The following is a 27,282-nucleotide window of genomic DNA, read 5'->3' on the forward strand; positions in this document are numbered from 1 at the left end:
ATTTGAAATGACCAGTTCTGCTGCTAGATATTCTAGCTTTTAATTGATTGATAATTAATTAATAGAAAGGGGTGGGGGAAGAGCCAAGACAGGGAAAGAGAGAGAATCTAAAACAGGCTCCACACCCAGCTCAGGGCTCGATCTCACAACCCCAAAATCACAGCCTGAGCCAGAACCAAGAGTCGGATGCTCAACCGACTGAGCCTCCCGGGTGCCCCATAAATATTTTAGCTTTTAAACCTTCCAGGGCACCTGGGTGGCTCAGCAGGTGAGCGTCTGCCTTCAGCTCAGGTCGTGACCCCAGGGTCCTGGGATCGAGTCCCACATCAGGCTCCCTGCATGGAGCCTGCTTCTCCCTCTGCCAATGCCTCTGCCTCTCTCTGTGTGTCTCTCATGAATAAATAAATAAAATCTTTTATTTTTTAAGATTATTTATTTATTTATGTATTTATTCATGATAGACATAGAGAGAGAGAGAGGCAGAGACACAGGCAGAGGGAGAAGCAGGCTCCATGCCAGGAGCCCGAAGCGGGACTCAATCCTGGGACTCCAGGATCGCGCCCTGGGCAGGTGCCAAACCGCTGAGCCACCCAGGGATCCCCTAAATAAATAAAATATTTTTAAAAATAAAAATAAACCTTCCATTTGTAAATGACTTCAACTTCACAGACATTAGGAATGGAAACACCACCTTAGAATGGGGACGTCACCTGCCCTCTGTGGGTTGTCAGTACCTTATTTCATTGGCTTTATCACCGACACACTCTTTGGTGCACACATGATGTCTTTCCTGGGCCGTCTGAGCATGAGTGGCCTATGTCTAGGCCCTTTACCCCTAAATGCTGTTCTCAGAGTCGAGCTATTCTCTCTCATGCCCATGGTGACGTCATCGGCTCTGTAAATTCACGTCCATGCGACAATTTACCAGAGGCACCGTGTACCTGGGGGTCGCTGAAGTGCACCAGGCCCTTCCCGGCCTTTCCTCCTCCCGTTGGGGAAACAGGTGAGGGGCAGGTGTGGCCACTAGCTGTGGGGTGTCCTTTAGCTGGGGACACTGAGGTCTTGTAGGAATACAGATTTCCCACCCCACCCCCCACCTTTGGTTCTTTCTATTGAAAGTTCCTCATTTTGTGTTTGTCAGATGTTTCCTGGTGATTAGATTGAGGTTATGAGTTTTCAGCTCCATCCTGACTGACTGTCCAACTCCCTCTGGCTTCGGTCTGGGGGATCTCAGGACCAGGCCCTGTACCCCAGGCATTCCACTCACCCCTCCCTTTGGCCAGAGGCTTCCCAAAACTTGCTGCGCAGAATGTGGTCTGCGGACCAGCCACCCTGCATGGAAGCCCAGAGCTGCCAGCCACCCAGGGAGGGCCCTGCCTGCCGCAGCACTGACCACCCCCCAAAACAGCCGGCGGGCCTCCCTTTGCACTGCAGCCCCACCCTCAGGAGCCCTGTGACCTGTGTGTCTCCAGGCACCACATGATGCCACAGAAGTAGCCTGCGGGGTCCCCAAGGCCTGGCTGCTGGCCAAGCCTGCAAGGGCCATAAGAAGATGCCTCAGCACAAGGCGCGGGCCCAAGTCAACTGGCTGGACCATCCTTCCGAGAGGGGTGGTTGCTCCTTGTGCCCAGGATACAGAAGGGCCAGGATTCGGAGCCAGAATCTTACTGCAAAGCCTGTGCGTTTACAACCGTGCCCAGCAGCCAGCCCAAGACAGACCTCAGGGCGCTCGAGTGCTGCCCCCCCACAGCAGCAAGGCTAGGGCCGGGTTGGGCAGAGCGGGGGTTTGCCGAGGCCGATGGCTTTTGGTAAGCATGGCCCCCCGTCCCACAAGTGGCCGCCGTCGTGGGTTGCCCATGGGCTTCCCGAGGCCTAGTGAGGGCAGCGAGAACTTCTAGAACTGTTTCTCCTGTCGCTTTCACAAGCCAGTTACTTTCACCTTCCCCAAGTCTAAGAACAGACCTTCAGGGCTGGCCCTGCTGTGGGGGACAAACAGAGGCAAGGCCAGGCCCCGCCCTACACTGCAGGAGGAAGGAAGGACAAGTGTGGTACCTGTACACACGAGGTCCTTTCTCAAGAACCTTCTTTCAATACAGAGCAGGCAATGGGAGGGAGCAGTGAGGGCCCGGAGGCCCCACAGACAGCGATCAGACAGGAGGCCCTGGAGCCCCTTGGGGAGCCCTCACCATTGTCTCCTGGCAGCCAGCACAGAGCCAGTGGGGAGTCTGCAGCTGCTGCAGGTGGGGCCTGAGGGTGGAAGCCAGAGCCTGAGGAGCCTGAGACAGGGACCAGGGCATGAGAACTGACAGGAAAGTCAGCCTGTTGGTTTTTTTTTTAATCTCTGTTAAAAAAAATATCTGATTTCTGATGACAGAAGTCAGTATTGTGTGTGGTTTATTTTTTAAAGATTTTATTTATTTATTCATGAGAGACAGAGAGAGTCAGAGACACAGGCAAAGGGAGAAGCAGGCTCCATGCAGGGAGCTCCATATGGGGCTCGATCCCGGGACTCCAGGATCACACCCTGAGCCGAAGACAGATGCTCAACCGCTGAGCCACCTTGGGATAACTGGAAGTCAATAATGTTTATTGTTGAAAAAGGCAATTAGTGTTTTGGTGGGTTTGTTTCTGGCCTTTTTAGAAGAGCCATAGATGGGTAGGTAAGTCGACAATTAGTTGAGGAAAAAGGCTTGCTGGTCTGACAGGTAAACCCTGCAGTGTCATCCAGAGAGAGCTGATTTCTCACTCTAGCCCAGGTGAATGGAGGAGGGCAAGGCTGGGCGTCGGCTGTGCTCCATGTGGTCATCCAGGGATCTAGGTGGAGGGAGGTTTCATGAACTCTCCTGGGCAGAGAGAGGGAGACACAGACAGAGAGAACGTAAGGGTCAGGCTGGAAGCAAAACATAACCTTGATTTTTTTTTTAAGATTTATTTATTTATTTGAGAGAGAGAGCACGCACAGGTGGGGGGGACAGACAGAGGGGGAGGGAATCCCAAGCAGACTCCCTGCTGAGCATGGAGCCCAACATGAGGCTGGATCTCACAACCTTGAGACCATGACCAGAGCCAACAGCAAGAGTCAGACGTTTAACTGACAGAGCCCCCCAGGCGCCCTGATATCCTTGCTTCCAAACCCCCCACCAGGAGGGGGGTTCAGGCCCCCTGGGATGGTGTGCTCTGAGCAGGAGGAGCCACACGGCCATCCTGGGCTGTGTCACAGCATGTCTGATGTCACTCACATGTGAGAGCCCAGCAGACTCCATGTTCATCTCTTTCTGTCCAGTCACTGAACCCTCCCCACGCCTCCCTGGGGGGCGCTACTGTTGCCCCCATTTTATAGTTGAGCATGCTGGGGCACTGTGAGCCGGGGCGGCCACGTCAGGGTCACACCCGAGCCAGCAAGTGCTTAGAGCTGGGACTGGAATCTGGGGCCCCGTGCTGATCCACGGCCTCCCTGGGGTGTCCGGGGGCAGAGGCCACCTCAGGGAAGGCAGGCCTGAGTCACAGGCGGCCTCGCCCTCCTCCAGCCGGGCTGGACTCTGGGCTGCAGGCTCCGAACCCGCAGCCGTGTGGCTGTGCCGGCTGGTGGGCTGGGCTCCCCAAAGAGGAACCTGCTGTGCCGGAGTGATTACAGGGATGGGTGTTGCTCAAAGCAGAAGTGACGTGCAGGCAGCATCTGCAGAGAAGCCCGCAGGGTGGTGAGGGGGCCCGTGGGCGGAGCGCTGGCTGCTCACCTCAAGCCAGGAGGCCTCCAGCCGCCCACCGTCCCTGCTGCTGCCCTGCTGCTGCCCCGACTCCGGCTCTGACCCCGGACTTTCACAGCCGCTGCAGAGCGCTCTCGGGGCGCCTGGGGCATGGCGGAGGGGGGGTGCCATGGGGGGCAGCGGGGAAGCCAGGCCACCGGGCCACCCCCGCCCCCGCCGTCAGAGGCATCCACTAGAAAATGACGTTGAAAACCCCCTCAGACACTCCCTACTTCCTGCTGGCCTGTGCTTTTATCAAATGCGTCCGTTCAACAGTCCCCACTGACCTCTCTTGATGACATGCCTGTTACCAGGAAAACCCCGTCCTTTCTTATGAGGGTCACAAATTCAAGCGGGAAACGGAGCAGGAGACAAGGGACGGTCATGCTGTGTGGCAAACCACATGCACGCATTCCCTTGGCAGATACATTTATTGAACACAGACTGTGTCCCGGGCACTAGGCCAGCACCGCCCACGAACGGTGCCCCCAATGGGCCTCTGCCCTCACCAAGCTTTCATTCCAGGGAGGAGAGGCGGGTAATAAATCAGGAGGCAGAAGGACGAACCGTGTCCTCAGGTGCCCAAACCCGCCAGCAGACTGGCTGAGGCCGACGGGGTGAAGGGCTGGGAGGCCTTGGGAGCTTGCTGTCTGCGTTAGGAGGCCGGGGAGGCGTCCCTGGGTCAGTGGAAAGCATCTGTGTTTCCACTCCACAGAGACAGGGTGGGGGAAACCCATCATCAGGGCATCCGCCCGGCTGGCAGAGGTGGGTCCTCGAGTCACACTTCCTGGAGAAAGGGAGTGGCTTTTGGTGGGCAGCATGGTGGAGGGCAAGAGCCAAAGCCTGTCAGGTCGGGAGCCTTGTCTGCCCCAGGACTGTTGCATCAGCCGCTGCATTCAGCAAGAACCCCGTGAATGGATTGGGAGGGGCGGTTATAGCTAGAGCCTTCACCTGGATTGGGGTCTGCAGACGAAGGCCTGGGGTCAGCTCTGGCCTCCAACTTGAGTTTGTAAATAAACCCATGGGAACAGTCCCACCCACTCTTGGAGGCATCTGCTTTCACGGCAACCCCCCAGCAGAGTACTTGGGCCTCAGGGAACAATTACCACCTCGCCCTTTATAGGAACCTTGGCCAGCTCCCCTCTTCCTAATGACAAAGCCTAATGTTTCAGCCAGCCGCTGGCGATGCCCACTGCACCCCACAGTGACCGCCTGAGGCAGGCTCACCACTCTTCCCAGTTTTCAGGCAAGCACACTGGGGCTGGGAGCGCATGGCCCCAGGCCACGGAGCTGGAAGAGTAGGGAGCTTCCTAGTGCTGGCTCCTTGCTGCAGCGTGACCCCAGTGAACAGGCTCAGCCCCTTTTACCAGAACTCTCCTCCCAGACCTGCTGGCTGGTGAAACAGGCATGGGGCACCAGCTCTTGGGAGTGAGTTTGCCCCAGACCCCCCGACCTCCAGGTGGAAAACAGACGGGACTTAGGCCAACAGGAAGCCAGGATGCTCAGGATCCAGGGGGCTTTCCCCTACAGCCTGGGGGCCGCGGTCCCCACTGCCCACAAGCCATGTCCTGAGCCAGGAGGGCCTTCCTGGACCGTCCGCAGCATCCCCAACACGCCGCACACAAGGCTCAGCTCCTGCCGTGGCTCCCGGGCCCTGGGAGGGAGAATGCCGCCCCAGCTCCCCCTGCCGTGTTGGGGAGGACGCAGTGCAGCTCCCCCTGCCATGTCAGGGAGGACCCAGTGCCCCCAAGTAATGCTTGAAGCTTCTGTTTGCCCCCACCTCTTGGGTCAGAGCGCCTATGCGGGCATCTCCCACCTCATCAGGGACAGGAGCCTGGGTGCCCATCACAGCTCCACTGCTGTGCCTCGAGCTGCGGGGCTTTGAGTGAACTTCTCTGGACCTTGGTTTGCTTGCAGCGAGCTGGGCTTTGGTGGTTCCGGGGCCACTGGTGTGCTGAGTCAGGAGGACCAATCATGCTGCTCCTCTTTGCCCTGTGTTCACATGGGAGCTTGACATGAGCCCCCGTGGAAACACTGACACACAGACATGGGCCAACCTGCAAATCAGGGCTTGTGTTCTTTTCGGGAGAGCCAATTGTTGGGCATTCCCAGCACACTGCTGTCTTAAGACCCGCAGCGGATCCTAATCTCCTTGACCGCGGCCCCAGCCTTGACGGGACAGCATGGGAGCCAGTGGGGACAGTGTGTGGCTCCGTTTAGCCCACGGTCTGCGTATGACACCCCAGGCCCTGTGCTGGGGCCTAGAGAGGCTCGGAGAGGCTAAGAGGCTTGGCCTAGCTCACCTGTCAGCTCACAGCCCAAGGGAAAGGCCGGCTCTGCAATAGTCCCGGTGTCTGGAAGCTGGAGCAGGTAAGGGAAAGCAGAGGGGTGGTGGTGGAGATGTGCAGAGGGAACTGGGTGAGCAGGCACAAGGAATGAAAGTACCCTTGGGGTGCCAGGGATGGCTTGCGATTCAGCACCGACCAATGTATGTGGGAAGGTGACAAAGGCTGAGTGTCATCCTGAGCAGAAGTTGGCAAGTAGAGTGTAGAGTAAGCACCAGGAGCTGGACAGCCCAGAGGGCTTCCTTAAGGAGGTGGGACTGGAAGAAATGTGTGGGAAATATCAGAAAGGGAGACAGAACATAAAGACTCCTGACTCTGGGAAACGAACTAGGGATGATGGAAGGGGAGGAGGGCGGGGGGGTGGGGGTGAGTGGGTGACGGGCACTGAGGGGGACACTTGACGGGATGAGCACTGGGTGTTATTCTGTATGTTGGTAAATTGAACACCAATAAAAAATTATTTTATTAAAAAAAAAAGGAGGTGGGACTGGGGAGGGAATGTTGAAGCAGCAGGGGCAGGGGATTGCAGGTAAGGAACGGTTCGACCCCATTCGTGGCCAACCACATCGTAGCCATGTGACCTGAGCCAAAGGGCTACCCGCTCCTCGTCTCGTGAGGGGAGTCTAACCTGCCTCACAGAGCTGCCTGAGGAATTAATGAATGGAGAGCACCCCACGAGCACTGGTGCCAGGTGGGATGCCAGGTGGGATGCCGGGTGGGACGCAGAAGGAAGGCTCAGGCCTGCGGTGTGTGAGGAGAAGCGCACCAGCTGGGTGACTGTGGTAGGAGCCTGGGGCTGGGATGCAGGTGACCCGTGCTCAGTCCATCAGCTGGACAGCGTGGCCGGAAGGCAGTCGAGTCCATCGTGTTGGACACATGTTTATGGGCCTGACATGGAAGGCCTTGAACTCAGGCCAACAGGTCTGCACTTGATTCTCCCAGCTGTAGGGACCCTGATGGTTCTTGAGAAGAAAAGTGACCATAGGCTCAGGGGACAAGTCAGGGGACGGTGGGTCCAAGGACAGAGATCCTGCTGGGAGGGCAGGCTTGGGGGAGCAGGGCTGGAAAAAGCAAAGGGTGAGTGAGTGCAGGAAGCAGCCAGAGGAGGATTCACTGGGGCTCTGGCCACAGGCAGCCGAGGGCCCGAGGGGAAGGGGATCCTCCCAGGCCGGGAGCAGGGGGCTCCTTGACAGAAATGGGAAGGTCCCCAGCAAGGGCTGGTGTCCAGGAAATGCTGAAACACTGGGCTGGGGGCTGGTGCAGGGGGACTCATGGGGTCTGTGTAGGGGTCGCCTGGGGCTGGGAACCTGGCTGGGAGCTTGGTGTCCTGCTCAGCTTTGCTATGCCCCACGCTGTGACCTGGGGACGCAAGGAAGGGGTGCTCATGGGTGGTCCGAGGTGCAACCCAAGGAGAGGGGCCCCAGAGCCCATCCTGAGCGTTGGCCGTGGCTCCCAGGAAGTACACAAGGGGAAGAGCAAGCAATAACTTTGCTTCCCCACAGGGCTCAGGGCCACAGTCCAGGGGCCTCCGAGCCCCAACCAGAACCGGGGCCAGACCATCCTTCTTGCTGAAAGTTGCTGTCCCCTCAAGCCGGGCTTCTTGTGCTTAGAACTGCAGACATGGGGGCTGCAGAAACTGGTACGATGAGAGGCTGTCCTGGCATTGTGGGACCCTCAGCAGCAGCCCTGGCCTTGGTGCCAGTTGCACCTCATGGGCTGTAGTGTGGCAAGCGAAAAGCGACTCCAGATGACCCCTGAAGGGCAGCGTCACCCTGGCAGGGAGACACTGCCCAACAGCACGTCAGCCTTTGTCCCATTGTGTTCCTTGGTGAATCATGAACAGAATACCAGGGACAGATTGGTGATCCAAGGGGCCCAGGGACCATCATGAGCTCCGGGCCAGCGTGAGATTGAGGTTCCCGCAGGCACAGGATGTGTCACCTCAGTTCCTGGCTCATAGCACAGAGGCACAGGACTTTCCTGGGCGCCAGGATTCTCATAACTAAATGGTCCACATGAGAAACATCTTGCAGCACAACCCCCTCTACCCCCCTGCCCTGGGAACCCTGTAGTCGTGGCTCAGGTTTAATAATGGTTCAGGGGAAAGCTTGCTCTCTCCAAAACAAACTCGTCTTGTGCAGGGAGGGGACCGGGACCCGAAACAAATAACCAGAGAGCCTCAGAACGCAGAGTGGGAATGGGAGGAATGGAGGTTTCTGAGCAGGCATTTTCCATGGGATCATGGGGGGCAGCCTGCGTAAATCTGTGTGTAGGGTTCTCACCAAAATCCCATAGCATGTCCTGTGACCAGTGTCGCATCATGCATGACCAGAAATACAGGCTCAGAGAGGTGAAGCGACAAGTCCGAGGTCACACAGCGGGCACGAAGTATGCGGAGGCTGGCTCTCTGGGTCCAACCTGCTTCCTGGTGCTGTGCGTTACCGGCTCCTGCAACCTGCGTATCTCACAGGCAGGAAAACTGAGGCAACTTGAGAAAACAGAACAGAGACGTTAGTCATAGCTTATGTTTCCGTAGCAGTTTTTGCAAGTCCTGAACTCTTGTATTTTCTCATCTTGTTGTCTTGAAAACCCCAAGAGGCCATGAGGGTTGGTGTTCGCTGGCCCCCATTTGCAGATGTAGGGGCTGAGCGCTGGCCAGGAAGCAGGCCACTGGGCACACTGTTCCCTGCAAAACCGAGCTAGGAGGAATTGTGGGCAAGAGGGCACCCCCCCCCCCAACCCCGGGTGGACATTATCGGAGCGGCGCCAGCGCTGGACGGGGTGGGCCGTGCAGATGCAGGAGCCAGTACGGGCCTGGCTGGGTTGGGGAGGCATGGATGTGCTGCTCGGTTGTGCCCTCAGGGTGGGGCCCAGGGACCCCGAGGGCCCCGGCCTGGCCAGGCTGGGCAAGGGGGCAGAACGCCTCCGGAGGGGCTGCTGATCAATACCGAGCTCTCCCACTCCTTTCAAAACCTCCTTCCCACTGTTTCCTTCACTGGCCTCCTTCTGGTCCCCACCGGAACCCAGAAAATCAGATCTTACTACCTGGGTGGGTAACACTCAAGGAACAGAGTGGTTAATAAGAGGGTTTGGATGGGTGGATGGATGGGTGGACGGATGGGTGGACGGGTGGATGGGTGGACAGAGGGAGGGATGGGTGGACGGATGGGTGGATGGAGGGATGGGTAGACGGATGGGTGGATGGAGGGATGGAAGGGTGGATGGAGGGATGGAGGGATGGATGGGTGGATGGAGGGATGGATGGATGGAAGGATGGATGGATGGATGGATGGATGGATGGATGGATGGATGGATAGAGGGATGGGTGGGTGGAGGGGTGGGTGAGTGAATGACCAGGTGGGCCGTGGCCGAGCCATGCTGACCACTTACTGGGATCTGCAGCCCACGTTCTGCAGAAGTTAGGACGCAGCCCAGCCTGGTGGGCTTCTGTGCCTCTCTCATCCCTTCCTCCCCCTCAGGGCTCTTTCCCCTGAAGGGGCCAATTTCTCGTCATTGTTACAAGGACTGCAGGGGAACATGCATGATGACCTATGAAATTCGCCTCCCTGTCTCCCCCCTGGAGACACTCACCCTGATCTGTGTCCTGAGGCAAGGAAGTGAAAATCACTAAGTGAACTTTGCCCCCATGTGTGCGAAGGAACTTGTCGATTGTATGCCTCACGTAGGAAGTGAAGCCACGTGGTTAATGTTGGTGTCAGCCCCTAAGCCTTGAACAAACGACTTGGTGCCTCTGAGAAACTGGTGTTTTCTTCTTATGGACAATGAGAAGTTAATGACTGTTTTCCTCTTCACTTTGGCCACCAGGAGACTCAAAGTCAAACGCTCCCTCCTGAGGGAGCCATCATTCGGGTCCTGCCTTATCTGTTTTATTTTTCCGGCGGCATAGGGGCCTTCTTATAACTTTGTGATCATCTCTCTTTCCCACTGTTTCCTTCACTCATATCTTTCTGGTCCCCACCAGAATCCACAAAAATCACATCACATCTTACGTTTTTATTCAGATTTTACTGTTTTATTACGCGCTTCCTGAGGCTCACCTAAGTCCTTTGTAAAAATGTGTCAAGTACAAACCTGAAAAAGCTGTAATTGCTCGGCATGTATTTGGACCCATTATTCATCTCCCCCAAGACGCAAGGGGCAGCAGTCATGGATCCTTCTGCGCTATTCCTTCTGTTACCTCCAGCGGAGTCTGGGGAGCTTTGTCTGAGCCCTGAACCCCCTTAGGTAGGAGGAAGTGAGAAGATGGGCTGGGGACCCCACAGGACCTTCCCCACCACCACCCTGTGCACAGCTAGCTGCTCAGCCGACTGTCCTGCTCCCCAGAGTCTCGGGCATGCAGGTGTCCCCTGGGGGACTGCAGGGCATCCCGTCCTTGGAGGACTTCTTCCTTCTGCAGGGAGACTGATTTGATGATGCCAAACCATCCGTCCATAGAGCCAGTGGGACCCGTGCTGGGAGAGACTCCCCAGAGTCTCGGGCCTGCTGTTCACCCCATGTCTTCCCCAGGTGCTCTGAGCCTGGGAGCATCTCCCACAGAGCAGAGGCAATGGGTTATTCCTTTCAGAGCTATTTGTAAAGAACCCCTCAGGAGGGCCCCCCTGCTGAGCCCATAGAGTGAGGCTAGAATGCAGGGCTCTCCCGCCAGGGAGCACTGAGAGGGAGAGTTAAGGCTATCTATGCTGCAGGTGGACGGGGAGGCCTGAGGTAGAAAGGGATGGAGAAACTTCTCAGGACATGTCACTGTTAGAGAGAGCTGCCAGCCGCCACAGGGGGCTCAGGGGATGGGCATGGGCCTGCGGCTCAGGGCGTGACCCCAGGGTCCTGGGATCAAGTTCCACATCTGGCCCCGCTGGGAGCCTGCCTCTCCCTCCGTGTCTCTCATGAACAAATAAATAAAATTAATAAAAAATAAAAGTGCAGTTAAAAAACGAAAGACACACAGCTGCTTCCAGGTGGCTCCATGAACTTGGCTGTCAAATAAGCAGCAAGGAGGGACCTGGGCGCCCGACAGCTTAGTCAGCAAAGCATGTGATTCTCCATCCCAGGGTGTGAGTTCAAGCTCCATGTGGGGTGTAGAGATGACTTAAAAATAAAATCCCTAAAAATAAAAGAGACCAGCAGCAAAGGTATGTTGAGGGGGAAAGAGCTGGGGAGAGGGCAGGTGGGTCATGCCCTCTGCAGTGGACGGTGCCTCTCGTGGTTCCTTCTTCCACTTCAGACCTGGAGGATGTCTGCAGCTCCCCTGAGAAGGCTGACCCCAGGTCACCCCCATCCTGCTCAGGGGGTCCTTGTGCAGGGGTCACCGTGCCCCATGCTGCAGGGCCTGGGCACAGCTCTCGAGAAGCTTGCACTCACTGCCTCTGCCCTTGTCCCCGCAGGGAAGCCCTATGGGGCAGACGACTTCCTGCCAGTGCTTATGTACGTGCTGGCCCGCAGCAACCTCGCGGAGATGCTCCTCAACGTGGAGTACATGATGGAGCTCATGGACCCCGCCCTACAGCTGGGGGAGGGTGAGTCTGCACGCCAGGCCCACGTCTAGGCCCCCAGGTTGCCCTGTACAGCCCCATACACCTTCCTGGGTGCCAGACACCCAGGACCCTGGAGACAGGACACAAGGCCCCCCAGAGGCCCGTCCTAGGGGAGCTTGTGGGCCGACGGGAGCCGGTGAACAAACAAACCTGGTCACCACTGCTTGACAAACACAGCCGCGTGTATGGGAGCACATTGCCCAGGCTGTGCAGTCAGGGAGAGCTTCCAGGAGGAGGTGATAGCTGAGCTGAGCACTGAGGGTTGGACAGAAGCCAGACAGCTGAAGGAGGGGGAAAGGCTTTCTCCACAGAGGGAACTACGGTTGCTGGTAGCACAGAAGATAAGGCTGAAGCAATGGACGGATGCGTGAGAGGGAACCTGAGTGGGAATATATAGTTAGTTCTTAGATGGGGGCAGCCCTGGGACCAGTTGGCCCCTGCTCACCCAGCCTGGCTGGGTCCTGTGGGCAGGGAGCCCCGCACCCCAGGGGGGTGATGGGAGAGGTGTGGTCTGTTCCGCCCCACGCTTGGTTTCCCTTCCCCTTTCGTCTTTCTCCACCACTTCCCCCACCCACTTGGCTGGGGCCACTCATCCACCCAGACTCCCTGAGGGACAGCCCGCCCCGCTGTCTGGGCGTGCCCCGCAGGCTCCTCGCAGCCATCAGCCCCAGAGGCTGGGGTGCGACTCCCAGGGCCCTGCGGTTCCTGAGATCAGCTGGTCTTCCTTGCATCTGTTTGCAAGGGGGACACATCAGTCTCTGGGGCAACAGTGTGACAGGCCGGTTCCGTGAGATCTTGAAAACTCAGGGGAGCATGCAGAGCCCTGAAGTTTGCTGTCACAAAGATGCTTCGCTAGGGCTCCCAACCCTGAGACTATTTCCGTCACTAGTTAAATGTTTTCTGCAGTTGGGACAACTTGTCTTCCAGGGACTGTAAGAATTCAGTGGAAGCCGGGCTTCCTCCAGCAGTGATTGTCCACTGGCTGGTGCATCCACCCATCTGTCCATCCCTCCATCTGTCTGCCCATCCATCCATCATCCATCCGTCCATCTCTCCACCCACCCGTCTGTCTGTCCGTCCATCCATCCATCTATCCATCCATCTGCACACACAGCCACCTACCCTATGTCCACCCACCCATTCATGTCTCCACCCACGAGTCCCAGGCACATGGGCTACAGTGCAGGGCAAGGCAGGCGAGGCTGATAGTCCCGTGAGAATGAATGATTGCTTTGTTCTGAGCCCCACACTTGCAGGCCTCTACCTCAGGCCTCAATGGGCCTGCCTCCTTGATTTGTCCAGCCCTGAGAATGCACGCGGAAGCACCGTGAGGCTGAGGGGTGGGCCGGGGCCTCCCAACAACACTATGTGTCTCCCACAATCTAAGGGAAAAGTTAGCAAGGAAGGGGAGGCAAGGAGGGTTAGGTTACTGTGGCAGAACTGGCTTCCTACCCCAATCCTGAATATCCCATTTCCTAGGGCTAGCCCCTGAGTAGTATAGCAGCCCACCCAGAGCTCTCAGCAGGAATATTAGCTGTTGTCCCCTGGCTACCATACATGTGACCTCTGAGGGCAAAACTTTCACATGTCAAAAATCACCATAATAGAATAAGATACACCAGAGAAAAGTGTTCTCAAATTAGCATACCAAGAGTTAGTAGCCTCAATATGTAAAAAAAAGTCTTATAAAACAATAAAACAAGTATTTAGACTCAGTAGTCACCTGGGGAAAGGCCTTATACTCATTCATTCAACAGATATTGACTGAGCCAGGTGACAACAGGTCCCCTTTCCTGTAAAATTTTATTCCAGTTGGGAGAGAGAGGATGCTTATTTGCTTAATTTATTTAAGGTCTGACAGATGAAAAAAATCTCACATCTGATCACATCCCGTGGATGTTGAGAAGAAATGAAGTAGGCTAGTGGGATAGCGCAGCAGGGCAGGGCATTGCTCAGACGATCGTGGAGGGCCGAGCACAGAGCAGAGTGCCTTCTCTACTTTTTTTCGGATTTTCATGTTTTCCAGTGGGCACTGCTGCTGAGCTCCCAGGGAAGAAATCACTTACAGAGCCTGTTCAGGACTGGCCCCAACCGCGCAGGGTGTCATAGACAGTGCTCGAGACAGTGTCCACAAAGCCTTGTGCAAGGTGGAGCAGGATCGGGCAGCTCTGCCATGGTCTGGGCGCTGGCCGGCCCTCCCGTGGTGGGCAGCTATGCCCTGGCCACCATGACTCCCTCTGCATCCTCACCCTGCATCCTTGTGGCCAAGTGGGGCTGCAGGCCAGGCGCAGGGACATCCTTGACCCAACCCCCCTCTCCTGTGGGTTTGCGCTGCCCCACCCCAGTCCTGCCATGGCCCCCTAGGTCTTCCTCCTGTTCCTAAAGCCTCTACAGGGTTTGGGGGGGAAAAGCCCGGGTCCTCCAGGCAGGGACACTGGGCTCTGCTGGGCTTGTGGAGCGTTTCTGACACCGGCCACATACGAGTGAATATGCAGGGCTCAGGGTTCTGACCCAAGGCTGCTCGAACACCCTGCAGCCACCCCCTTTCAAGCCCCACATGGAAAGGTTCCTGGGGATTGTGAGAGGCGAGTGCTGGGAATGAAGCTGAGGGCGGGGCGGTACTTGCAAGGCCTGCACATGGCCCCTCCCTCCCCGCCCTTGAGACCCTGACCCTGCGGTGACAGACCCGGCCCCTGGCAGCTCTGAGGGCCACAGGACAAACTTGGTGATGTGTTACACAAACCAAAAGGCCTCCCCACACCTCTCTCTGTTCCTGCTCTGAGAGCCCAAGTGGGAAGTCAGCACCCAAGCCATGCTGCTGTTGGCCTTCCTTCCTGAGATGACTTGGGGCTCGCTATCTGTCTTGGGTACGGGCTTACGCAGGTCCAGGTCTGACTGACAGCCAGCAGCCTTCCATCTATCTAGAAGGCTCTGGGGGCAGAGAGATGAGCACAAGGGGCAGCAGCGTCCCCAGCTTTGCCTCCTGTCCTACATGGCTGCTGGCTTGCACGGCGCTCCACCCCCAACGCCCCGTAGTGTCAGGTAGAAAGAAGAGCCTGCCTGGGGGGAAGGGGAGGGCAGAGCCCTGGCCTTGGTACTCTTGGGAGCACGGACACACCTGGGGCAGGGGCAGACCCTCAGGGAACCCTCCCTCCTAGAAACTGGCGTTGCTCCACTGAGAGAGGGGAATTAATGCAGGTCTAATGAAAAGAGTGGTTTTCAGACTGGATTTCTGTCCTGGACCTGCTTCCGATTGTGCGGGCCCTGGACAAGTCACTTGACTCCCCTGGCTTAGGAAGGTACGTGCGCTGGGCTATATCTGGGGTTTCCAACCCGACGGGGCGCTCCAGCATTGTGCATGTGACCAACAGCCTGTGAGTTTGGCTTTGTGCCCTCTGAGACCCTTGTGCTCTGTCAGCTGGTTCTGAGAGGTGCTAAACAGGTCAGAGACCAGTGAGTGGGTCCTGCTTTCTTTTTTTAAGTCTGTCAATTTACTTATTTATTAGAGAGAGAGAGAGAGAGAGAGTACACAAGCAGGGGAAGCAGCACAGGGAGAGGGAGAAGCAGATGCAGGACTCGGGGATAGTGACCTGAGCTGAAGGAGACGCCTAGCCGATGGAACCCCCAGATACCCCTCAGTCCTGCTTTCCTTGCAGGAGGCTTATGAGGCGTGAGAGGTCAGGGACTCCTACAAAAAGCAGAGAGGGCCTGAGCACTGGGCAGAGGGAACCCGGGCCCCCTAGTCTGTCTCTGCAGCTCCCACCACTCTGAGCAAGGAAGGGCAAATGGAGACCCAGGCAGTTGCTCAAGATCCAAACCTCTCCCAGAAGCGCCCTCCTGGACGTCCATGTGCACGTCCCCTCTGCACCCTGGCTGACAGCTGGCCACTCTGTGCAAGTATCTTCACGGGAGTAGGGAGTCCTCTCCTTCAGAGGACAACACGCTTCCCCAAAGGGAGCAGCCGGCTCCCAAACTCAGGGTACGAGGGGTCACCTGCCCCCGAGTTGTCCTGGAGGGCGCCGCATGGCATCGCCCCAGGAGGGTGAGAAGCCCCCCGGGCTTGGGTCACCTCACCCCACATAGCCCACACGTTTTGAAGCCCTGCACTTGCAGGCATTCATCTCATTTACTTTCCACCACATCCTGGGAAAAGTGAAGGAGGAAACAGGCACAGAGAGGACAGTCACCCCCCCGAGATGAAAGGGCTGCTGCTACACGACCCAGACCTAGCCTGTGCTCTCTGCCTCTGATACTGGACATGCCGAGTCACCGTGCTGCACTCCGCGCCTCTGTCCGCAGCCAGAAACACGGAAGGCAGGGCCCGGTGGGGCGGGGGGGTGGGGGGGTGGGCACGGGGAACAGCCAGCGGGCGGGAGCAGAGGGACTTGCAGGACAGCCAAAGCTGGCGGCCCTGGGGCAGGGCGCCTGGCACAGCTGGCTCTCGGCCTTCCCCAAAAGGAAGACACAGGTGTAGCTTGGTGGGGCCTCTTCTCTGGTGAGAGGCAGCAGCTCCCCCTCCAATTTGCCCTGACCTTAGTCACACCCTCCCCAGCTATGTGGGGTGCAATGTCGGGGAGCCTTCTCCAGCGTAATGGGGATGCCTGGGGCTGTAGCTAACTCACAACGGAGGCGCAGCAATCAAGAAGTCCTTGGATAAGCAATTGCTGATAATGGCCCTTCCTGGCCCTGCCATCAGGACGTCAAGGCCAGCCCTCTGTGCTGTGGGACAGGAGCCTTTGTCCTCAAGCCTGTCCCCTCCCGTCAGTAGGCAGCTAGGCTCCCTGTGTGTCCCGGGCAGGACGGAGGAGCACAGGCAAAAACACCAGGCCTATGTCAGCCCAGTCAAAAGGCTTCCCGCTGAAAGTCAAAAGGTCCTCCCGCCACCTCTTACATCTCAGCCAGATGGGGTCTCCTGCCCTCAACTCCCAGCTGCGTGGGAAGTGAGCATCGTTAGTTCATTATTCCTTCCCCCTGAAAGGAGAGTTCTGTTACTCAGAAAAAATAAAAAGAGAAGATGGGATTTGGGTGGGTCACGAGGAGGAGAATTGGCCTCACCTCAGAGATCTTTGTCACCAGGGCACCTGGGTGGCTCAGCGGGTTATATAGCCTCTGACGCAATTTCCACTCAGGTCATGGGTCTCAGGGTCCTGTGATCAAGCTCCTCACTGAGCCCTGCACTCAACGCAGAGTCTGCTTGTCCCCCTCCCTCTCTACCCCCAATAAATAAGAAGTGAGAAAATAAATAAAATCTTAAAAAAAAAAAGAAGCATCAGGAGAGAAATCCTTTTCCTGGTCCCTAAAGGGCCTGGGAGGAGGCCTGGGAAGGGGCTGCACAACCTTGACCAAGCCACCCTCCATCTCTCCAGAATGACAGGGCTCCATGGGGTCAGTGCTTTGCCAACATCTTTTTTTAAAGATTTTATTTATTTGAGAGAGAGAGAGAGAAAGAGAGGGAGCAGGGAGCCTGCAGAGCAGGGAGCCTGCTATGGGGCTCCATCCCAGGACCCTGAGGTCATGACCGACCTGAAGGCAGATGCTTCACTGCCTGAGCCCCCCAGGCGCCCCACTCTGCTAACATCTTAGCCCAAACCCCTAGCAACCTAAAAACAGTGAACTTGGAAGCATCTGTGCAAATTACTATCTTTCATCTGAAAACTTCCTGTAAATTTTGCGGAAATCCGAAGTCTCTCAAAGCTTAAACTACCTTAGATGTGAATGTAACAGATGTAAGAAGTAAAAGGAATGGGGAAATGAAGAATTTGAATTTTTTACTTCCCTTAAATCTTTAAACACTGTGTGTAAAAGTATAACTATAACTAAAACTTTAATATGTCTTTTGAAAATTATTTATTTAGACTAGGAGACGTGTGTGTGTCTGTCTACACACACGTGCACACGCACATACATGTATCACCATGTAGTGAGAAGTCTCCCAGCCACCCCTGTCCCCACCCTACAGACAATGGTCACTTTTTCGTGTGTCCTTTAAATTTTAAAAGATTCCAAAGCCTATTTGAAAAATAAAAACTCACTTGAGGGGGCACCAGGGAGCCTGCTTCTCCCTCTGCTTCTGCCCCCACCCCCACCGTTTATTCTCTCTTGCTCACTCGCTCAAATAAATAAAATCTTTTAAAATTTTTTTTTGAAAATTGAAAAAAAATAAAACTTACTTGAAAAATAAATTCCATCCTGAAGGGGGAGCCAAAGACAGTCTTTTGAACCAAGCAGGGCCTGACAGCTCCAGGGGCGGGACTTGAGGAAGCTGGCGAGTTGGTAGGGGTGCCATGCAGGGGCTGTAGCTCCACAGGTGACCAGGTGACACCGAGGTGCCCCAGGCAGCGGTGGGGGGGGGGTGCCTGGAGCAGCTGGAGGTCTCCCCTCAGCTCGTACACCCTCTTCTCCACAGGGTCCTACTACCTGACCACCACCTACGGGGCCCTAGAGCACATCAAGAACTATGACAAGATCACAGTGACCCGGCAGCTGAGCGTGGAGGTGCAAGACTCCATTCACCGCTGGGAGCGCCGGCGCACGCTCAACAAGGCCCGGGCCTCCCGCTCCTCGGTGCAGGTGATGGGGACGTAGGGACGCAGGGGGCAGGGGCAGCGACCCACACACCAGCCTGTGACCCTCCAGCATGGGACATGGGGACACAAGGGGTTGGGGGGGGCAGGGACCCACACACCACCCATGAGCCTCCAGCAGAGGATGCAGGGGGGCAGGGACCCACACACCAGCCCATGACCCTCCAGCTTAGTGAAGTGAGCCGTATTAGTCGCCTGACACTGGCCCCATGTCTTCAGGGAGCAGTGTGGCAGGGACGGGATGGGGGCGGGGCTTACCCCATTGCATAGCGCCCACTGTACGATGTGTCCCTTGCCCAGAGGTGTGGACCCGGGCCTGCCATCCCGCCTGGGGAGCCGGGCGCTGATCCACAGGTTTGCCACTGCCCAGCCTCAGTTTCTCTGACAGACCCTCCTCTGAGAAGCCTTGTAGAAACCAGCTCTTTGCCCGTCCCCACTCTACAGCACAGGTTAGATGCCGCCCTCTGTGCCTCTTGCTGCCGCCCCCGTTATAGCACATGATCACACCTGGTGTGACTGTCCCAGTAGGAAGCTGTGGCCCTGGGAGCAGGGCATGGCTCACACATCTCAGGGGCCCCAAGCCCAGGGCCCAGGACAGAGAGGGACTGGGGTGTGTGCAGGATAGAGGCAGGCGGCAGTCCAGAACTTGGCACCTGGAGCCCCCTGGACCGGAACCTGCCCCGGCTGTCAGGAGGGTCCCTGGGTAATGGGCGGAACTCACGTGTGAGGGCAGAAGGCCTGGTCTGGACCCCCATCCAAGCGAGCCTTGTTGCATCACCCTGAGCGGCCCCTGCCTGGACTCAGTTTTGCCATCAGCAGAGGTGGACTGGGGACCAGACGAGCTCTGCCCTCCAGGACGTGCTCTAGGCTCCTAGGATGGTGTTGCCCCCATCCTGGTCCATGGGGTCTTCATCCTGTTTAGTAACTCACTCTCTGGGGAGAAAAAAAAAGCAGCTGTGATTTGAGCTTCTGCCCGTTTCCACGGTGTGGATACTCCCTGGGGCCAGTTCAGGGAACAAGTGGGGCCGCTGAGCTGGAAGTTGGGATGAGATGTGGGCACTTGGCTTCCCGAGGTCGCTGGACCGGGTTGTAGGAGGGGCTGCAGCACACGACCTCTCCTCTCCTCTCCTCTCCCTCCTGGCAGGGCTCTGCACCAACTCTGGCTGGGGGGACCTCGATCCAGGCCTGACCCTGGGGGGGCCCCTTGCTTCTCTATGGCAGGTCCCGGGTTCAGCCCAGCAGACAACAGTGCCTCTCACTGGGGAGGGTCAGCTTATGACGGGCCTGGGTGGGGGCCAGGGACCCCTCAGCACCCGCCCTGGGCCTGGGGCCAGCAGTGCCCTCTGCTCCCCCGACTCAGCACTGCAGGCACAACTGTAATCAGCCCTCGGTGGTGGTCGGGCCAGCTGCAGCGTCGTGGTCCCCGCCGTGAGAGCTGTGCTGCGGCTGCCCCTCCACAAGAAGGCACCCTGCGCTGCGCACCCAGCTTCCCACCTGCCCTCGGGGTGCTGGCGGCGGAGGGCCGACCCTCGCAGCCCAGGTGTCGGGACAGGGGTTAGTGGAGGCACAGAGAGGTCAAGGTCACGGCGTGCCGGCGGGTTCAGAGCCAGGCGGGGACTCGAGGGTCCTGCCCCCGGGGCTGGAGGAGGAAGGTGGAGACACGGTTCCCAGGCCCGGCCCCGTAGGCCCGGCCCCCCCCCGCACACCCACCACCCTTTCCTTGAGACACCCTCCCCGGAGCCCCCCAGCTGTCGCCAGGCGCCCCCCGCCCCGGCTGGCTGAGGCTGAAGCGGGGCCGCCCCTCCCGCACCGCGGGCTGCTGGGCCGGGGCCTGCGCGCTCCACGGTGTTTGCGGCAGCCTCGGGCGGGGCGGGGCCCGGAGAGAGCGGGGGGAGCGGGCGGGGCGGGGCGGGGCGGGGCGGGGCGGGGCCCGGGGAGAGCGGGGGGAGCGGGCGGGGCGGGGCGGGGCGGGGGGGGGGGCCGCGGCGGCCACCAGGGGGCGCGCGGTCGCCCCCGAGGCCCAGGCCCTCCCGAGGCGCAGGCGCCCTAGGGCGGGGCGGGGCCCGGGGGACGGCGGCTGACCCCGCGGCCGCCCGGCCCCTGCCCCCAGGACTTCATCTGCGTGTCGTACCTGGAGCCCGAGCGGCAGGCGCGGACGCTGGCGTCGCGGGCAGACACGCCGGCCGAGGCGCTGTGCGCGCAGTGCGCCGAGAAGTTCGAGGTGCCGCGGCCCCAGGACCACCGGCTCTTCGTGCTCGTGGACGGCCGCTGCTTCCTGCTGGCGGACGAGGCGCTGCCGCACCGCATCAAGGGCTACCTGCTGCGCAGCGAGCCCAAGCGCGACTTCCACTTCGTGTACCGGCCCCTGGACGGCGGCGGGGCCGCGGGGGGGCCGCCGTGCCTCGTGGTGCGCGAGCCCAACTTCCTGTGACCCACGGCCCCGTGCCTCGCCAGGCGGAGAGGGAAACTGAGGCTCGGAGAGAGCCGGGACCGCCCCGCCAGCCGCCGCCCGACGGCCCTCCTCCCCGGGGCCCCCAGGACCTCCTCCCGAGCAGCCTCTGCCGGCTCAGCTGCGCGGGCCCGCGGGATGGAGCGGGGGGGGGGGGGGTGCACACCCCGGGGCCTCGGGAGCAGCTCTGCGGTGTGTGCGGGACACAAGCCCCCACCCTGAGCCGGGCGGCCTGGCCCCGCAGGTCCCGAGCATCGCAGGCACCGGGAGGGCCGAGCACAGCCAGCCCGGCGTCTCCTGGGCAAGCCCAGCTTCAGCCTGCGGGGAACGGGCTTGGAGCCCTAAGCCCGGCGGGCACGCCCCAGGGTGGGCTGGGGGAGAACCTAATAAACGCCCTCGTAAAAATGGCATCTTTCACTCCCTTTCCTGCCCAGCTCCCTCCCAGGTGGGGTCCGAGGCCTGTCCCTGCACAGTTGGCGCCGGTGCGGCCTGTCCAGTCTGCACCTCGGCCGGCTGTTGGCAGCCTCCCCACCATTTGCGGCTCCCACAGCACCCCCACCTCATGATCCCACCCCACCACCACCTCAGGATCCCAACCTCCCGCCTCAGGATCCCACACCCCCTGCACCACCTCATGATCCTAACACCCCCCCCCCCCCACAACCACCTCAGGATCCCACACATCTATGCTTCCACTACTTATCCCGGGAATACCATTCCCTGTAGCCACTGTTTGGTCAAACTCCTATTTGTCCTTCAAAGTTCATCTCTGACTTCCTCGGCTGGCCAGGTAGTGCTTGCACACTTTCCCACAGCCCCTGGGCTCATCCCCTCACAAGAGACATCGAACTGCAGTTGTCTCTCGATACTTCGGCTCCATCCTCCAGACTATTCATGACTGCATCCTCTGCGTTGACTTAAAATACGTGTTTGTTGAGTGCCTGTTACAGGTCAGCACTGCTCTAGGGAAGCGGAGAGAACAGAACAGGGTTCAAATGGAGCCTCGATGTGAAGGCGAAGCACCACGCTGCATGCCCTGAAGTAAACCCCTGGGCATCAAGCAGCTTATTCAGCCAGCAGCTGCCAGGGCTGCGACCTGTTAGCGGGTCCCCTGCATCATTTCCTTTAGTGGGCAAGGAAGGCACGGCGGCTTGGAGCGGGCGAGGACCCACCACAGCCCCGCACTTAAAGAGAACGTTGGTTTCCGCACATTCTGGAGGCTGGATGTCTGCGGGGTCGCTCTCCTCCCACCCAGCCTGTGGGGCTGCCTCCCCTGGCCTTGCTCCTCTGCCCGAGCACCCCAAGTCTCCGCCTACCCAGATGCCCGGCCCACTAGAGCAGAGCCCACCGGTCTGCCCTCGGGTCACCCTAACCCCCTCTTTAATGCCCGTCTCCATGTGCCATCACGTTCTGAAATGCTAGGGATCAGGGCTTCATTTGGGGGACGCGTTCAGCACATCACAGGGGGTGACTCACCCAAGGGCACATGCCCCTTAGAGGCCAAAGTGGGGTTTGAATTCAGGGCTGACCTACCCTAAATCCAAGGCTGTTTTTCCTGCTGCACACGACCTCTCACGTGACCTGTGACCTGACAGAGATGCCAGGCTTGCTAAGCTGGCCCATGAGGCTCTGCCCTGGGCGAGGTTGCCTGAGGCGGCTGGTCACGGCAAGCACCGGTCATGGCAACACCATGGGGCTGACCTGGCAGATGGGGGTGGGGGTGGGGGGGTGAGAGGGGGTCAGACTTGGCTGAACCAGCCCCACGTCTCCGCAGACCTGAGCAAGGGGTCGGGAGTCCAGTGCTGAGTGTGTGTGCGCACGTGTCTAGGAGTGATAGGACAGAGGCTGTCATGTGTGACGGAGGCCTCGGTGTCCCCTCCCCAGTGTGCGTCCCCTCCCCTTGGCAGGTTGCCCCCTGAGGCTGCGGCTGGGCCAGCCAGGCTGACACTGGGTCCCACCCGGGGCTTGCTCCTGCAGCCCCAGGGCCGACCAGCGACAGCTGCGTGTGAAGTCCTGCCCATCAAGGGAAAAGTCTCAAACTGGCCCAACGATGCCCAGCCCGTGACGCCTTCACGTGGCCTCAGTCCACTTTGCCGCAGCTATGAGCAGGTTCCTGCTGGGGGACCAGGGACAGGCCTGGGGGGCAGCAAGCAGAGAGCAGAGGCCTGAGGAGGAAGGATAGGTGGGGGGGACATTGGGGGCAGCAGAGACGCCCCCCAGGCCCCACTCACCGGCCCAGCAGCCATCTGGGGGGTAGGCAGAGGCCGTGTCTGGACGGCCACACACGCAGGGAGACAGGGTCTCCGGCAGGCCCCACGCCCCCTCCCCTTGCCCCTCCCTGTCCCAGCTCCTAAAGGTGGTTTCCGGCCCCAGTGCAGGAACCAGGCCGGCAGGCCCTGGTAGGGGAGCCTCAGGCCGTGAGAAGGTAAACCGTTAGGGAAGTGCACACAGGCGGGGAGGTCGCCCACCGCACCACCTCGGGACCAGGGGGCAGAAATCCCATTGAGGCCCCGCTCCAGGCAGCTGCTCCTGGTGGGGGCCAGGTTACCCCCAGTTGAAGGGGCACCTGGTCCAATGGTGTGGAGGCAGCACAGGGTCCCCAGGGTGTGCAGGGGAAGTCAGACCTGGGGGGCCCTGGGCCACCCGCCTGTTTTCAGCCTTGGTGACTGGCGCAGTGGCGGCAGTAGGCGCGGGCTGCTCCGGGGCTCTAGCCGGTGGATGGCGCCCCGGAGGTGGGCGTGTGCGAGCCGGGGCTTGAAGGGGAAGGAGCAGGCGAGAGCCGAGGGGCAGGCCCACGAGAGCGACAGGGTGGGCCTGGCCCGCATCCGCGCACAGGGCCCCTGAAGGGCCCGGAGGCTCCTCCTCAACAGATCAGGGGGGCCTCGCCAGGTGTTCTTCCCGCCCTCCCGGGGAGAGGGCACCTCCCTCCAGGGCAGGGGGCGGGTTCCTGGCAGCCTTTCTGAAAAAATCCAGATCTGCCTGAGCTGGAGGCCTCTCAGTGACACCGCAGCCCATGTCATGCGCCCAGGGATCCCAGGTCTTCACCAGCACCTGAGCAGCCCTGTTAGCTTGGGGGGTGGGGGGGGAGGTAAGGCTGCAGGCCACCCTTGATGAGGGGGCTGCAGGTGGTGAGAACAGCCACGAGGAAGGGGCCACACGCAGGGCCACCGGTCGGTCGGTCGTCTCAAGGTGGCCCAAGCAGCAGGGGGTAATGGGCCAGGCCCTGAAGAGCCCACATGGCAGCTCAAGGAGGCTGGAAGGTCTGCACCCACACGTGGAACAGAACTGGAGGGGCCTAGGGAGGGGGCAGGGGTTGACCGAAGCCTTCCCCGGTGACCAGGGGAGAGTTCCCCCCGTTGGCAATCCCTCGAATTAATGATACAGGCCTTGAGCACCAAGCGCGATCAGAGGGCACTGTGACCCTCAGAGGTAGAGCTCGGGGATTCATTAGCGGTTAACCCCCCCATGCTCAACCCACACGTGCCCTCCTCAGTGCCTGCCATCTGTGACCTGGCCCCAACCCAGCCCCTCCGGCGACCCCCAGTGTTTCCTAGAGTTCAGCGTCTCTTATGGTTTGCCTCCCTCCCTGATTTCATCTTACTTCCCCCTCCCTGCCCCTTGGTTCCTGTTTTCTTAAATTCCACATGAGTGAAATCATGTAATCATCTTTCTCTGACATCGCCCTCTTGTTTCACCCACATCATTCCAAACTTCATCCTTTCTGATGGCTAATATTCCACTGTATATATAGACCACATCGTATCCATTCAACTGTCGATGGACAGACACAGTGCTCCTTCCACAAGGCTCCTTCCACAGTGTGGCTATTGTGGACATTGCTGCTAGAAACATCGGGGTGCAGGTGTCCCGGCGTTTCATTGCATCTCTATCTTTGGGGTAAATCCCCAGCAGTGCAATTGCTGGGTCGTAGGGCAGGTCTATTTTTCACTCTTTGAGGAACCTCCACACAGTTTTCCAGAGTGGCTGCACCAGCTCACATTCCCACCCCCAGTGCAGGAGGGTTCCCCTTTCTCCACATCCTCTCCAACATTTGTGGTTTCCTGTCTTGTGGGTTGTAGCCATTGTAGGAATGAGGTGGGGTCTCACTGTGGCTCTGAATTTCCCTGCTGCTGAGGGATGTGGGGCATGTTCTCATGTGAAAGGCATTACCGTTTCTGTTAAGTGGGCAAGAGTGACCGGGTGTCTAGGGAAGCACATGCGACAAAGCCAGAGACACCGGGGAAGTGGGTGTGGGGGCAGGGGCAGGCTGTGACGGGCTGGAGCGGGAGAGGTTTCTGGGGGCTGCTATGGTTCGCTGTAGGTGTCAGCGAGCCCTGAGCCATGGCGCCGGGGTCTGGCCGCATGTTGCTCTGGGTGTTGTTGGGGTGTTCTTCGGCTGGAATTCACGTGGAAACTGGTGGGACGTTGAGTAAAGCAGATCGCCCCCTGCAGTGTGTGGGGGGTCCATGCAGTCTGTTGAAGGCCCCATAGAGCAGTGTGACCTCCCCGAGCAAGGATTCCACTGGCAGACAGCTCTTGGACGTGAACTGTAACCACCCCCTTGGTCTCCAGTCTACAGACTTTGGACTTAACTGAGCCTCCAGTCACGTGAGTTGACTCTAAGACGAATCTGTCCTCACACACATGTACACATGACGGGCTCTGTTTCTGTGAGAACCTTGACCTGACTTCTCTTTCTTGATAATGGTGAGAGTTACAAGGATGTTCACCTTAAACTTCACTAAGCAATGTATTAGTTTTGCCTGGTATTCTGGTTTTCTGATGAGAAGGTATGTTGCACACAGGTGTTGATACACAGATGGGGGTTTTGATGAATAAATGATATTTGGGATTTATGGGGAGTTGAAGGGACGGCTACGTTTTGCTCTGAGTATTTTTGTGCCGTGTGACTTGGTGCCAAGACGTGTCTGTACACTTTGGATAGAATCACCAAAGAGGAAAAGCTGTTCCTAGTCATGATACACATGGGAAGATCAACCCAATTAGAAATCAAACAGAAGGGGCATCTGGGTGGCTCAGCGGTCAAGCCGCTGCCTCCGGCTCAGGTTGTGAGCCCAGGGTCCTGGGATCCAGTCCCGCATCGGGTTCCCTGTGAGGAGCCTGCTTCTCCCTCTGCCTGTGTCTCTGCCTCTGTCTCTCATGAATAAATAAATCTTTAAAACAGAGAAATCAAACAGGAAGGATTTAGTACGAGGGACAAGAGCCTGTGGAGCCCCAGAAGGACAAAGCGGGCCGAGGTGCTGTGACTAGGAAATTGTTGTTTATTGAGGAATAAAACATGGCTGCTCTTCACCTTTGGAACCACGAATATTCAAGCTTCTGTATTTATTAGATAAGTACCTTGCTCTACAGAGAGGACAAACAAGAGACGCAAGACCCCATTCCTAAGAGGATGAATAGAGCTTTTCACCGCCTGCATCGTGAGTCCTTCTAAAACACTCCCTTTAAAAATTCTTCCTTTTGGTGTTGTCCTTTGGGCCTCAGGCAGTCCTTGGGGGCCTGTCACTGAGTGTTCGTGATGACACCGTGTGCTCCCTCTTGTTAGCTGAAGCCCTAGCACACCCCCAGATCTCTGGACCTCTGAGGTCATCTGATCACAGGGAAAGGACAACCGTGGACCCATCAGAAAAAAAAGAAGCACCTGGAATCTGCCACAGACATGACCCCGGTGGCCGGTGTCCTGGCTTCTGGTCCGTAACCCCAAGCCCCTAAGGCTTCGATGGCTGCTATATAACAGGTGGTTGTTGGCACCCAGGTGTTGGCGTCCAGGTGGTGCCACTTGCTCTCTCTCCAGCTCCTACCTCAACAGCACCTGGCTCTGTGTCTTATTCTGAGAAATAGCATCACTGAAATGTCACGAGCGAACCACACAATCCCATGTACACATACAATCCGGAGGCATTCTGTATAATCAGAGTCGTGTGTGCATTGCCACAACCCGTTCTAGGACATTCTCAATCTTCCCAAAAGACCCACGTCCCCAACAGCAACAGCCCCTTCCCCCCCTTCCCACTCTGCCCACTGCCTGGCACCTCTTGTCCACTTTCTGTGTCCGTGGACCTGCCCATCCTGGACATCAGCTGGAGGTGGAACCGAGGGTGCGTGGTCCTTGGCGACAGGTGACTTGGCTGGGTGGCAATCCGTTCCTGTTTGCTGCTCTAGGCCGCCCCCTACAGGGGTGCGCTCAGGTCACAGACACGTCCTCAGGGAAGTCCCTGCTGAGTTCATCCATGTGGAGGGGGGGCGCTGGGCCCAGGGAACAGCCAGGCAGCCTCTGCCTCCAGAAGCGCATGCACCCCCCACCCCCCCATCCAGTGAGCTCAGACCCTGACGCAGCTGAGCTGTGAGACGCCCTAGCGCAGCCCTGCCAGCCAGGGAGGAACTTTCTGCAGACACTCGGGATGGGGCTGAAGGGGCTCAAGGGGAAGTGGCACCCAGATTCCCCTGGGATCTCTCACTGGAGGGAAAGGCGCTGGGGGCACAAGGGCAGCTGGTCACAGGGCACAGGAGGCTGACGCGTCTAGGGCGCAGGACTGGGGGGGAGAGGGCAGCACCAGCTGCAAAGTCAGGGGCCTGGAATTACTACTCAGG

At 58.5% G+C, this 27,282-nt stretch overlaps 1 protein-coding gene across 1 annotated transcript in view; it reads left to right on the forward strand.

Moving 5' to 3' along the window:
• Nucleotides 1-21,080, forward strand: part of RIN3 (Ras and Rab interactor 3) — a 104,216-nt gene extending 83,136 nt beyond the window's left edge. Inside the window, 3 exon segments of the mRNA XM_025467797.3 lie at nt 11,488-11,619; nt 18,044-18,207; nt 20,332-21,080. Of these exon segments, the coding sequence (XP_025323582.3) occupies nt 11,488-11,619; nt 18,044-18,207; nt 20,332-20,652 (617 nt within the window). The 3' untranslated portion in view covers nt 20,653-21,080.
• The last annotated feature ends 6,202 nt before the right edge of the window (nt 21,081-27,282 follow it).

Source organism: Canis lupus, chromosome 8 (assembly GCF_003254725.2).
Source record: "Canis lupus dingo isolate Sandy chromosome 8, ASM325472v2, whole genome shotgun sequence".
Taxonomy (NCBI): Eukaryota; Metazoa; Chordata; class Mammalia; order Carnivora; family Canidae; genus Canis; species Canis lupus.